Source organism: Fistularia commersonii, chromosome 29 (assembly GCF_037954325.1).
Source record: "Fistularia commersonii isolate RoL2024-O1a breed Wild chromosome 29, RoL_Fcom_v1.0, whole genome shotgun sequence".
In the NCBI taxonomy this organism is placed as follows: Eukaryota; Metazoa; Chordata; class Actinopteri; order Syngnathiformes; family Fistulariidae; genus Fistularia; species Fistularia commersonii.
In genome coordinates this window covers 2,923,134-2,937,407 of record NC_141312.1, presented here as the reverse complement: position 1 = coordinate 2,937,407, position 14,274 = coordinate 2,923,134, and the positions used below count along the sequence as shown (strand labels likewise).

At 39.5% G+C, this 14,274-nt stretch overlaps 1 protein-coding gene across 3 annotated transcripts; it reads left to right on the top strand.

Annotated features, from left to right (window-relative positions):
• Positions 1-185: 185 nt before the first annotated feature.
• Positions 186-13,541, top strand: LOC147216641 (dixin-like). 3 transcript variants are annotated; one of them, XM_086176838.1, is made up of 21 exons: positions 186-410; positions 1,130-1,259; positions 1,412-1,537; positions 2,034-2,265; positions 2,490-2,591; positions 5,615-5,703; positions 6,422-6,525; positions 7,820-7,903; positions 8,169-8,222; positions 8,347-8,397; positions 8,516-8,620; positions 8,781-8,834; positions 9,919-9,990; positions 10,365-10,436; positions 10,523-10,588; positions 11,142-11,288; positions 11,577-11,640; positions 11,723-11,819; positions 11,894-12,002; positions 12,414-12,493; positions 12,569-13,541. In XM_086176838.1, exons 1-21 carry the CDS (start codon positions 348-350, stop codon positions 12,576-12,578), a joined length of 1,911 nt encoding a protein of 636 aa, XP_086032964.1. In that variant the 5' UTR covers positions 186-347; the 3' UTR covers positions 12,579-13,541. The 3 variants fall into 3 exon arrangements, with proteins under 3 accessions (XP_086032964.1, XP_086032963.1, XP_086032965.1); XM_086176837.1 differs by having other exon boundaries at positions 5,609-5,703; XM_086176839.1 differs by lacking the exon at positions 12,569-13,541 and having other exon boundaries at positions 5,609-5,703; positions 12,414-12,497.
• The last annotated feature ends 733 nt before the right edge of the window (positions 13,542-14,274 follow it).

Below are 14,274 nucleotides of genomic sequence, written 5' to 3'. Positions count from 1 at the left end.
AAACTCAACATTTTAGAATTGAACAAAGAAAGTGAGCTTTGAGGAATCAACCTTCATAAAAGAAAAGACCATTTACACATAAGCGTTTGAGTTTACGAATAAAGCTTTTATTTTGAAACCGGAAGTCCACCTGCATCGCCGTGTTGTAGCTTGACTCCGGTACCCAAACTAACGGTAGCAGCGAGGGCAGCCGTTTCCTCCGATCCCTCAATTGTCTCCGCGCGTTGACGTTTGCGGGACTGCGGCGGTGCCTGGAAACGGGGCTCTGCCTGTTGTCTCGGGCGTGTATTGTGGGGCTGAATGTAGCTAGCCGGCTTGCTAGCGTAAATGGGTTTTCCAGTTAAAGGATGATCGCCTCACTGTCTAGAGGAAGTTTGCTGGATGAGGTTCTTCATGGGGGCTTTAACGAGGTAACGACTTTATCTAATGTTACCGTTAAATTGTACGCGGTGAACGACATTTTTTTTTTTGAAATTCAATGCGCTAACCAAGTCATGTCGGTATAAAAGTAACGAACTTAACAAAGTAGCACATTTCTGTTGAGAAATGTGTTTATATGACGTGTCTACAAACACTTAACGATACAATGTAACGAACAGGTAAGCTAATGTTGATGCTATTTATATTATAGCGTTGTAGCTTATACCAAGGTAAGCACAACGGAGGGGGCGGTGCGGCGTCTCACAATCAATTCTTGGTTTTAATAACACTTTTAATAAAACGGTTTAAATATATATTTGATTATTTCAAGTGGACTTTAGTGTGTACGGAGAACGGGGAGGGTTCTTGGGTATCCCGGACGACACGCTGTCACGTGACCGAACGGAACCGGCGTGGGGAGAAAAACTTCTCCCCTTCGTCGATAAATACTTTGGTCCGTTTCCGGTAACTTGCAACTTTCAACTTGACAGCGACGTTAAACGCAAAACGCAAATTGGGACATTCGCCCCCCCTTTGCCCCAAAACCCTTTGTTGCAACAGCACGAACAAAGGAACCCATTTTTATGTCATCCAGCCTTCCGTGTCTCTCATTTGTGGTAACACGCAGGGTGTTTTCGTGCGGACGTCTGTTTGTGTGTGTGTGTTGTGGTGTGTGTGTGTGTGTGTGTGTTGCGGTGTGCATCTGCAGCAGCAGCTGGCGGCCTACGTCTCCTGGGTGAACTCTCAGCTGAAGAGGAACCCGGGTTTGAAGCTGATCGCTGACCTCAGACGCGATCTGCAGGATGGGGTGGTGCTCACACAGCTGATAGAGATAGTTGGTGAATACACGTTCATGTTTGTACACACACACACCTCCCATGATACCATGCAGTAAAGGAATATTCATTTCTCCAAAGCAGGCTATGTCATCACAAAAAGGATAAGCACAACACATTTTTTAAAAAAACATTAATCTCCTTTAATTTGGCAGCTGGGGAAGTGCTGGAGGGTATTTACGCGGCGCCTCAGAACAAAGAAGAGAGCCGGAAGAATGTGGAGCAAGTATTGCAGTTCATTTCCTCCAGACACATACGGATGCCACACATATCCGCAAAAGGTAAATTACAAATACGGCTGTTTCTTTTCCTGTTAAGAGGAATTTCTCCTTGCATTTAAAGTTCCTTTTAACATCGTTGAATATCTTAGAACACATGGCCTGCATGTTATAATGGCTATTTTGTAGTTACTTTTTACAGTTACTATATTTGTAGTTACTGCTAACAGCTAAGACAATTTATATTTCATTATATTTCTTATTCTTCCTCCTTTCCACTATTGTCTATTACTGTTATGTTTTTACTTGAAACTCTGGCACAAAAATTTCCTTCGGGATTAATAAAGTTGTTCTCATCTCATCTCATCTCATCATCTCATATTTTATGCAAATGCAGTGTTTTACATACCAAAATAAAAAACAGCAAAAAACTTAAGTCTCCACAGCTCTTTCAATACAATTTAAAATCATTATTCTGGCTTTCCCTGGATCGTTATCTGTTGTGTGTGTTGCTTCACATGTTCAGTTAATGATTGAGAACTGTGTGTTCTTTCTGTAGACATCGTTGATGGCAATCTGAAATCTGTAATGAGGGTCATTCTGGCATTGGCTGCCCACTTTAAGCCCTCAGCCAATCAAAGGGCTGCCTCTGGAAGTGGGAGGAGCTTGACAAGAAGCTGTACCAATCACAACCCCCTGTCCACCGTTGCACTAGCACAGGGTGCAGCCGCTGCACTGGCATCGGCGCGACACGATGCCTCACTGCCTGCGAGTGCTGCACGCTTTCACAGGTAAGCTAAATGTAAATGTCCATGCACCAAAGTAAATATTATATTAAGTCATCACAGAAGAGAAACAGTGTGCATTATATCCTAGTGCTGTCTGATGCAGCAATTATTAGATATTTTTGCAGTCTCTGCGGGACAAGTCTACAAATTGCCATTGCTTCAGTGGTTGAGGCCATGGTTACGGTACTGCTACACTTCTAATATCCATATGTCAACACATCTTCTAGTGGCTGGGATGTGGATGGGGAAAAGTCAGTGTGCGTCCGTGCACTGGTTCAGCAGTATGAAAGAGGAACTCCGGAAGAACAGAACAATCCTCATTCAAGCAGGTAATTTGCTAATCTGTTTTTGTTTATCTAACAATGTCAGCCTCATATCATAAGTAGTGCATGCACATAGATAAATAGATAAGCTGGGATAAAATAGTGTATTCTGTATGGATTTTGTATGAAATTCAGAAGACAAATGAATAACCAAATTCATTGAGTAGAGAAACTTGAGTATAATCGTCCCTTGCACAAGGGGGTCCGAATGTCCGAATTGTCATAAGGATTATTATAAATATGGGAATCACATGCCGATCTTGATTATAGAATAAATTACTTATTTTGACTGTTCTCTACATTACCAACATCATCAACATATCAAATGTGTTTTTTTGAATTTGTATATATGGAGAGAGAATATATATACATATATCATCAATTTAGCTCAGATTACCGTTGTTAATTATAGGAATGGCAGGGGTTGTTGATCAGTATGGAGATTTTTTTTCATTGCTAGCAAAAATTATTAGTGAATAAGGGAGGCTGATTGGAAATGGTAGTTTTTCCTGAAATATTTTTTTTCTAAAATTTCCAGTAAATAATAAGGTAAAGCACCTTAATATATGTTGAAAAAAAGCATTTACATTTTTTTTTAATTTTACCTTTTTTTTTTAGGCTATTTTAAAGTAAAAGATTGGACAATCAGCAGCAGGCTGGAGGTCAAAAAACTTAACAAATGATTCCAATAACCAGTAAATGACCAGTGAATAACTGACTATCTGTGGCAGATACACACATGAACATGCGATACAAGAGGAAATATCCTGGAATAATCACCAAAACAAAACAGGATGTCTATAATGGAAAAATTAACACACCAAATTCTTAAACAGAAATGTTCAACACAGCCCAAAGGGGGTTGTGACAGCTAGGATTGTCTCTTTTAAAGACACAGTTCTACAAAAAAATTGCTGCAAAAATCGATGGATATTGAAATCAATTTTTCTAATTCGCATCATTTAAAATGCAACTTGACACTGTTGTGTTTCCATTGTCCTTCTTTGGGTATGACTGGCATTGTTTTGTAAGGTTGTGAAATTAAAACAAGGGCTGTGACAATAATAAATGATAGAACCCCAGTAAATCTTCATTTAAGAAGTACAAGATAACATTGTTTGTCTAAAACAGTAATAGAGGCTACTGCAGTTTGAATGCCGGAAGACAAGAGGTAAAATTATGCAACACGGGCAAAGAGAGTTTGATGGTGGGGTTCACTCCTCAATATATGTGCATAATATTTACGAAAAAAAATTACATGTATGTCAATTTGAATTCTGATTTCGGCCTGATTCCCCAAGCATTCATCTCCTCACATTGTCCTACAAATTAAACTGAACAACGAAACCGACCCTTTGCCGTAACACTTTTCTATATAAGGTTCAACAGACGTTTTTAAAATATTGCAAATACCTGCAGCATTGCCGTTGTATTTTAGGGATGACATTCTTGTATTGATTAAAACAATTTTTTTTTTTGTATTTGCTTTTTATTGTATTGAGTCGAAAGCTGTGGTCAAAAACGTTGATTTCTATAATGTTTATGTGATAAATAAATGGTGTAAATGTACTGATTCCAAAAACCCCTTATATTTATCAGTCATTATTTTAGGGTGAGAGCTGTGTGAAATTTTAACAGTTTAATAATTTGGTGCACTCCTGCTGATATGAAGACTCCGCAAGTACTATATCAAAACCTTTCACCGTTCTGAAAAACAAAAATCAAATTATGATTCACTATTATGTCATCTATGTAATCTAGAAAAGACACTAGGGCTTCACTTCCACTGTTTTACCCTAATATGCTGGCAGTTACGTTTATACAACGTCTCTTTTATTAGACACATTTAGCACCTACCTCTGGAGACGCAGGGGTTTTATATCCCGTGGTTCAGTTGTGTGTGTGTGTGTGATTGTGTGTGTCTCTTACTGCCTGAGAAAGCATATGACTAGTACACAAAACTTTGGGCTTTTATGTGTGTGTGTGTGTGTGTGTGTGTGTGTGTTTGTTCATGTGTGTTTTAGTTTTGAACACTGGGGCGAAACAGAGGCAGATGATTGAGGAGAAAAAAAATAAGTCTTTATCTTCTCCGATCACATGTTCACTTTAACTATAGCTTGTGGTGTTTTCGCTGCTCAGCAGGCTGAACTCCTGTAATACATTCAAATAAGAATAGTGAGAGGGGAATGTCGAATTTTTACGTCGATATAATCTTGAAATTCAGCCTGAAGTGCGCGTCGATGTATTGACCTGTGCGGCATCATGACGAGAGAGATGTTTGGCAGGATACACTGCGCTGATTGTCACGGCTGCATGTATCTAGCTGGAGGCTGAGAGGGTGGGTGTGTGAGAGCCAGGAACTTCCCAAACTGTCATGAGTTTGTTGGGTCGAGGCACGGCGGAAGGCAGACTCTCTGGAAATATTATGCACAGTTCAAGCTACCTGTAGCGCGACATGGGGGGGACGCAGATTAAGTGGTAAGACTGTGAGAGGGTTCTCGTCATGCTTGGATTTAGTATTTTTATAGTGTAACCATGATTGCCATGATGTGTGAGCTCCTTCGTAAGCTAGGATACGTGAAATTCTCGTGCCGCTTCACCTATTCTTTTGCCTCTTTTGCCTCTTTTACTCTTTTCCGATGTCTTTGCATCACCGAGCATGAGTCTGACAGGACTCGAGCATGATTAGGTTTTTTGAAGAAATTAAGTCTGATTGCAAATGTGCTTCACAACAGAGATTTTCACGTAACAGTTTTCCTTATGGATACGGATGTGATGTTACATCTGTGTGTGTGCAATGCCATTCTAAAGTTAATGTTAAGACTTCTTTGTCTGCCTTGACCCCAAATCACATCTTTCCATGATAGCGATGCTGAAAATGTAGTGGTCCATTTTTTTCTTTTCTGCTTAAGCACACATTTGAATCTGTATTTGAAGCATGTTTTACCGGTCGTAATCGCATTGCACAGCCCCCCATGCCTCCTCAGAATAAATGGATTAATCAGCGTTTTGTTCTTCTCGAGCCTTAGCGCTGTCAGTCCACTGCCATCTCCACGAATTCCTCTCAGCAATGACCCCGACCGGCAGAAGGAAGACCACCGACAAGAGGAGAGCAGAGGTCAGTTCTCTACCAGCAAAAGTCGCACAAGTGTTGAGATGCACAGTGGGATTTGTCATTGAGTCTATAGTCTCCCTTAAAGACTCATTTGTCTTTGTCAAAAAGTGCAATGATAAATTCCATGATCTAAAATGAAAGTTGTGAAAAGCCGGGCATCAAAATGAGTCAAGAATTTTAAACTTTAAATCCCGTATGTACCCTGGAATAGGAAGTAACTTACAGCTCAGGTGAACGTCGATGACCAAGCAAGGACGACAAAGAACCTATTTGATACAAAAATCGAACTCTCGGTGTCTCTCAGGACATTTTATGTAACCTTTATCAATATTTTTGTGGTCTAGGATACAGAAGAAACCATTAGTTGACGGTCTGAACTTGTTTTTCTCCAGCCGATTCCCTCCCATGCCTTTAGGCCGACGATATCATGCGCTGCTTCGAAAAGCTAACCGCTTCTTGAATTCTTTCATCTCCTCTGCTATCAAGCTGCTGTATGCCGACAGCAGTGGTCCTGAGCAGACATCTCGTCTCTCCCTTATCTTTTAGTATCGCTTTTTATTTTGGTGTTCCCCGGTTGTAATGCCAAAGATTGTTCTGCATCCCGCTGCTAGCTGATTTATGTGAATTTGAGAAAATTCCTTTTCTTGTCGGCTGAACAAAGATGTTTAAATCGTAGTCTTGTACTCATGTGTTGCGCTTCTGGATGAATGTGTGCTTGTAGAGGAGTCATCTAACGTTCCAGAGGAGACGGTCTGGGAGGATGCCGTCAGTGAAAGTTTGGAGAAGGAGGTTCAGGAAACACGTAAAATGGTGTCTGCTCTACAGGTACACTGAAGTTTAATCCTTTACTATTGACTGATATGTTGATGTGTTATTGCTTCTGTTTCTTCCGGTCATAGTTTACGTCACTATGTTTTCTTTTGCAAAAACCACCAGCGTAAACGTGGGTTATAAACTGTAAAATACCAAGCAGGAACTATATTTCAGAGTGTGACAATTTCTTGTCATGCAAGTTTGTACACTAACTGCTATAATGTGAGGCTTTCGACATCTTTCCCTATGACAAGTATCATGGAAAATATGGGGGTGATGAACCACCGGGGTACCAATTGAGTCTGCATATTTGAGGCAGTGTCAAAATGCATTGAACCTGCAATTATATGTAAACACTATTGGAATGGGGGTGGAGTTTGAGGCTTTTGCGCTGCTGTGTTTAATGTAATGAGAATTTCATGTGGGTTAAACAGTTACTTTCAAACTTTTCATTTCCTTTACCTCTAAATAAATAAGGCTTATGGCTGCCACTTGTTTCAGAAATATTTCACTTGTAAACACAAAGGTACATATACACCCCTATAAACCTATATTAATTTTAAATGAATGTCATCAATATAAGTTTATTTTATTTTTTATTTTTTTTGTGGCTGCAATAATAGCCACACAGTGTGCTATTTAGACTTTTGGTAATATATCAGTCCATGTGTTAGCATAAGGTCATCTTAAGAAATACTAATGGGATTTTTCTCAAAAAAGAATTGTTGAGTAGCAAAATGGAAAAAATATTTATATGATTTGTCAGGAAAAGAATAAAATTATAAATAATAATAATCATAGAATTGCAATTTTAACCAATTTATTCTTTATTTTACCTTATCAAGGGCTAAAAGGGCTATTCTTATTCATTTAAAATTTAAGATAATTTTCTGAAAATGATCCCCCTAATTGATGTCTTGCGAAATTTGCAAATGACCCAATTCACGTGGTGCTTTGTGGCATTGCGAGGTTAAATAGACAACCAAAGCCGTGAAACATTTAAAGACTGGTAAGGAGAGAATTAGCTGTAGTATCATCAAACGTGGTCACACGTGGTTCAGGCAAATAAGGAAACGTAACGCCGAAAACGCAAAATCTTGAAACTCATTGTACCCGAGTCCACTGACTTTGCACAGTGTTTGAACAGAACACTGTTGTCTGAGTTTCTGGTATGAAAGGTGGGGCAAGATGACCGATATCTATGACTTGTAGGGGCTGAATGCTGTTTGTCTGATATATTCTACATATATCAGGTATGAATGACTTCACAGTGGTGTCACACGGTAACCCCTTCTGTGTTTTTAAGGCCTTGCTTCTGCGTGGTTCCCTGCCTGAGGATGAGAAGGATTTGTCTTTGACTTTGGAACAAGGCAACTCAGACCAGCAACTGGTAACTAAGCTCCTTTTATTTCTCATCCCGTTTATGATTTCAAGTTTGCCTTCTGTCTTTTCTGTATCAGAGTGTCTTCGTTGTTTTTCTCAGGGTCTTTGTGTCCAACTCCGATTGTGTTTCGTTTTCTTTACCGAGTGTATGTGTGTGTGTGTGTGTGTTTGTGCACACTCAGGTGCATATTAGACGATGACAGGGGTATCAGATTCCATGCTTTCAGTCCCATTCGGGTCACACACTGATCCCCTTTTCTCTCATGCTCCAGGTAGTCATTCGCAGTCGTTTGGATCAGAGTATGGATGAGGCTCGGGAGCTGAGGGTATTTGTTTTTCTTTTCGAGCTGCATAGCATATGCTGTTGTCTGCTTTTGTTACGATAAGAGACCTGCTTGCCTTACTACTGGAAGTGTAATGTGTTTGATTTCCCACCGTGTTCTTTCTTAGAGGGAACTGTTACGCTGTAAGCAAGAGATGAGAAACCTGCAGGGCGTCAAGGTAAGGCACCCGCAGATTTACTCAAGAATTTATCCGACTATCACTATAGGGTTGTTTACTTTGATAGAGGCTGAAAAGAGGGTAACAAATATGCTCCTGTCGTTCTGCAAATGTGCAGGATGCCCAGCAGCAGAGACTATGCACTCAAGAGGCTTCCATTCTTCAAATGAAACAAGAGCTGCTCCGAGCTGGCATGACTACGGATGAACTCAACGGCCAGAATGTATAAAACTTTCCCAAGCTTGAAATCAGTTAGAACGCAGTCAAATATTCCGATGTCTGTGCAATGCGGAAATGTTTTAAAGTCAATTTTATAGGAACCGTTTGTGCATGTCAGGCTCCGGCGGTAACTTGGTTAACACGGCCGTGAAAATGTGTTGCAGACGGAGCTGCAGTGGAAACTGGAAGAATGTAACAGACTGTGGGGTGACTGCAAGGTAAAGTACTTCTGTCTGAAGTTATTTGATATTACTACTAAAAACCCACATCAGACCAATGCACAAAGTTGGATTTGTCCTTCTTAATATCCATCTGCAGACTAATGTTTTCAGCCCCTCATGATTTGGCAAGTTCAGTGAGTGTTTCTCAAACTCATGATTGGTATTGGTCAATTTAAATTGTTCTTCAACAAGTTACATGAATAAAACTCAACGCTTTAGTTTTAAAAGTGAACACTGTTTACATTTCCTGGATTTTTCTTACAAGCCGCTAAGTCAGAACCACCCAAAGCAGACCATCCATGAGGATTCGGGTTACCAAACAATGGTAGCTGTTGCTGCTATAAAGTTAAAACTGTATTTCAACCTCGCACAATAAAAGTGCAAACTTTTTCTTGCAACAAAAAAGCCTCAGTGCTGGATTTCAGCGAAAACCTCTAACTTTGTTCACTTGTCGCTGCTCACTGGGGAACATCCCTTTTGTTTTCCTGCGCAATATGTAACTGAAGAGGGTTTTGTTGTTGACCTGCTTTATTCCCCTCTCTTAAACGCTAAATCTGTTTCCACGGTGAGAAAAAAGGCAATTTGATGTAGGAAAGACCGTATTTGTGCTGTCATTTTTGCTGTTGTTAATCACTGACGCTCTTTCCGTCTGGTTCCCTTTTTCAACAAACTTTAGTCTTTAATTTTTCTATGGAAAAAAAAATCATCTGCTTCCTGCTCGTCCTTGTTTTTCCAAAAAGTCTATATGCAAGCCGGACGAGACATTCGCCGGTGGAACTTGAGCTGGAAAAAAAGGGTTCAGCCACTGTTGAATAGACAGTAATGCAGGGTGTGCTTTAGGCTAGGTCGTGATTGACAAGCTGCTACTATGGTGGTGCTGAGTCAGGACACACTCACGCCACGGGAGTTGTAACCACTAGTCCAAATATGGCAACTCTCTTTCCAAAAAGAATGGCAATGGCTCGCATGCCGGCAGTAAAGGCTTCAAAACAGTAATCCACAAACCACTTGCGCAGCAGTTTGGGTTTTTGCAAAAAACATAATCCCTTCTTATCTCTTTTCCTGTGACGTGTCTGTGAAGAAGGACATTGGACAGAAGGACAGACTATTGCAGCAAGTCAAACAGAAGTTTGAAGAAAGCCAGAAACAGCTGGTATGTTGGGCTGTTATGCTCCAAATATCCACCTTTCTATAATAAATGTTTTTCACATGGTAGGTACGTGACTTAGAACTATCTATTTTTTCATTTATCTTCACATTATGAAAATAGCAGCGACTTATCCCCTGACTATAGATAGTGCTTTCTATGGTTGCAGGTAATTATCAAGCTGTCCAAAAAATAAAAATGAAATGCCAACCGCATACTTTTCTGATGATCTGAAAACTTTGGGAAGAATTTAAAAGCTATCAATTGTTTTGAGTCGGAATATAATCATTCTCCTCTGATGCTTATTTTCACAAAACTGTTTTGATCTCGCAGGCTGTGTATTATTGGACCCCATGTATTATTGTGTGTGTCTTTGACAGAGTGACATGCAAAAAGATCTGGAACATAAAAACAACATGCTGCAGGAGCTTATGAACAGAGATAGTCAACAGGTATTGATATTTCTTCACTCAATACCCACCAAAAGCCCAATGCCAGAGATGATTTAAAAAGTAATGGGACATTGTACTTTTTCTAGATCTCCGCTCACACTGAAAACAACGGATATTGTTACTCTGTAAATCCAGCCCCTTCGATGTCAAGCGTAAGTGATGTCACCTCTCCTCTTTTTGTTGTCAAGATAGCTGGTTAGCTTTGATTTACCGATATCTCCATGTGTCTTCACTCTTTTTGTGATTAGATCTACTTTTGTAGAGTATACTGTAGAGCTGCACTGCAATGCAGTGCCAAAGGGTCAGTTGCTATCTTTGTACTGGTGCTAACAAAGCCTTATATTGATGTTTAATTGTATGAAGTAGCATAATGTGGTTTTGCAGTGTTTAGAACACATACTATATTGGGAATACAAACAACAAATCCTCACTTGACTCTTCTGAGACGGGTAAATGAAACAGATCTTTTCCATGTGGCAACTAATAATTATGAGATGCAGTGGACCGTTGCTTTCAAAACACTTGCACATTTCAGGCTTTCCAAGACCCAATTACAATTTTGGTAAATTACAGCTTTATGAAATTAGCAAGGAAACTCTCAGTTTCCCACAGGATTGACCCGATCCCCCCAAACACATTTCACTCTCAGAACTGTTCGAGTCCATCGAGTCCAGAACTTTTCTCGTTTTTGTGTTGTGTTTGTAGGCTGAAGAGGTTCAGCTCCTCAGAGAGGCACTGAAGAGTTTGAGGAACAGTTTCAGAGATCACGATCCTCAGCACCACACACTTGACACCCTGGAGCAAGGCATCGCATCACTCATTGACAGACTGCATGCCCTGCACACACAGCGAGTATGAAAACAACCAGACCTGCCTTTAACAGTGCAACTTTACAGAAAAATAAACATTTCTGCTAATAAACAGTTCATTGGTTGAAATTGCACAAACACAACAAATTTAGTGAGCCAGCAGCCAAACATTTGCGTTGTCGGATGTACATGCTGTTGAGCAAAATTGCAATAAAATCTTATTACATTTTAAACAAATCCACAGATGACTGAATCATTAGAAGCTTGGTGTAAATGTTATAGTCCCCAATGAGCCAAACTAATTAATTTTACGTTTATACGAATTCTGCAGGGACGGGGTAAATCTCCAAGACGTATTGCTCAGAACACGGATTCTGACTCCCGGCCCTACACAAGTATGTCGTCGCCCTCCAATGCACTTCTACGTGTTTTATCTTACATTCATCTTTTGCTGACTGTTCTTCTGTTTGTTCACAGAGGCTTATCACTCCCCGAACAGCTCACCTTGTTCCACTAAAATCCTCTATTTCACTGGAAAATCCACAACGCCCTCCATGATCAATATTCCGAAGAGGTCAGTTGCGTTGAAAGTGTGTGTAAGACACAAAATAAGATGCAGACGGTGATTGTACGTGCTCAATCTCACAGGCTGGGTGAAGTGACTCTCAAAGATGTTAAGGCAGCTGTGGACCGAGAGGGAAACTACAGGTACCACTTCAAGGCCCTGGACCCTGAATTTGGTACTGTTAAAGAGGAGGTAAGAAACAGCACTGGACTAACCATCTCTTTTAATGATTCCAAATAATGAGTTTTACCATAGTTGCTTAGAAGGAAGGATCAATCCAAGAAAAAAACCTTATCACTTTTTCTAGGCCGAAAAGTAAATAATTTTTCCTAATTCGCAAGGCACTTTTTTTCCAAGCATTCACCTAAAAATCCGCAGGAAGTTACCTTACAAATGCTAAGTAATACTTTAAATTCAGCAAGAAATTAGTTATAATTTAACAGTATTTGAACATGAATAAAAAAATTCAATGATAAATCATACCACAGAAGGAAACTATTCAAACCGTTAACTGGGGGATAGTTCGGACTACTTGCTTTTTATACCTTTATTTCAAAAATAAAAATATTGCAAATTTGAACGGCTCCTTCTCTCTTTGAGCAGGTATTTGTGGACGGAGCAATTGTTCCTGGCTGGGAAGGTAAAATTGTGGCCTGGTTGGAAGAGGACCACGGTAACGAAAGGTAACAAAATCTCTCATTATCCTCTGTCATCTTAAATGTCAGTGAAAAGCAACTTAATATTCTTTTGTACTGCAGACCATTTTAGGTCAAGACAAAGACGTGACAGCCAAGGGTCTCGGGTATGTCGAGGCTCAACACTGGCAAGTGAGAAACAAATGCTGTAGACCTGCAGTTCAAGATTTGGGCTGATCAGATTGTGAATGTCACTAGCTGCCCTTCTTAATGTATGAACAATCTGACCAATGTCAGCAGTATCATAGAACAGTGCCTTACAAGGGAAAGTGCATTCCAACATTTGCTTCTTATTGCCTGGTATTGATTGTCGTATTTGTACAAGACACAAATGTAGCAGAAACCATACACTTTATTTAACTGTTTATAAAACCATAGCAAAGCTGTTTCACTCCATTCTGAGGCCACAGGTTATTGTGGAGAATTAGAAAAAAAAAAGAAAATGCTGTATTTTTTCATATGTTCAGTATCACATTTTCATTCAATGTGCAAGAACATTGTCTTGAAAACAATGACCACATTTCGGTCGCAATTCGGTTAGCCTACTTACATTTCATCCTTGATTCAGAGTGTGAATATACAGTATCATCTACTGTAGCCGTGAAGAGGAAAATAGTTTTGCTTGCTCAAAAGAAGAACCACATTTATAATAGTTTTATAAATCTTGAAGAATAGATACCAGCATGTCTATGAGCACATTCAAACATAACTACTGTCAGAGGATACAATGATATGGGACTTCAAGTAGAAATGCAGATGAACAGAACTGTTATTTTGTTTACTTCATTAGATAGTTTTTGTATATTTGTGTAAAGTATTTTCACTATAAATACTATAGCCATGTTATATTTTGTGCCCATAAGCTGTTGAGGTTTTAAAAAGGTTGCGAGAGGGACAGTTGCTTCTGCTCCTGTTTTAAAGATACTCGGCATGACAGGTTTAAAAGCCTTTAAGCTGAAGCCATGAAACATTACTGTGTGTGTGTGTGTGTGTGTGTGTGTGTGTGTGTGTGTGTGTGTGTGTGTGTGTGTGTGTGTGTGTGAATGAACAAAATCGGGCTGAGAACTTGATGCAGTATAAAACGTGTGGGCAGTTGAACAGACTGTGATAAAGAGATTTCAACAGAACAACCAACACTTTCCATAGTTGTTGTACCTTCCCTTCTAGGGTTGTTGTTGTTATAGCCTCATCAATAGTGCGTATTTCTTAGTAAAAAAAATGATATCAATGACGGTATAATATTTGAACTTCATTTAATTACTGTCTGAAGTTACACATGATACTGCAATCAATTTACAGGAGAAACAGGCTTAACAAGCATTACATTTAAGTTGGACATGAAAAAAAGCCAAGGCAAAGAGGTGAACTATGTCAAAAGACATTAAAATACAACTTTGTATGGATTTTTTTGTTTACATTTGGACATTAGGAAGGCATTGGATTTGCAGAACAATTTAGAAACAATGCAGTATTCAGCTCTCGCAAGATCTGATTTATGTGGTTAACATGTTTGATGACACAACCCACGTTCATCGCTGTATTAACATCTTAACAATATTATTGTTCAGCTTTAACTGAATATACCATAAAAACAATCAGATATTTTACAAAAGTATTGACCTGTAAAGTTCTTCATACCAGCCGACATTGGTTGTTTTCGCCTTTTTGAACAAGCCTACAGGAGAATGAATCTGTCTGATTTGACCCACTGTAATGCCATTGCTGCCAATACTGTAAAACCTTCAATTTGATGATGTTTTTTTTCTAAT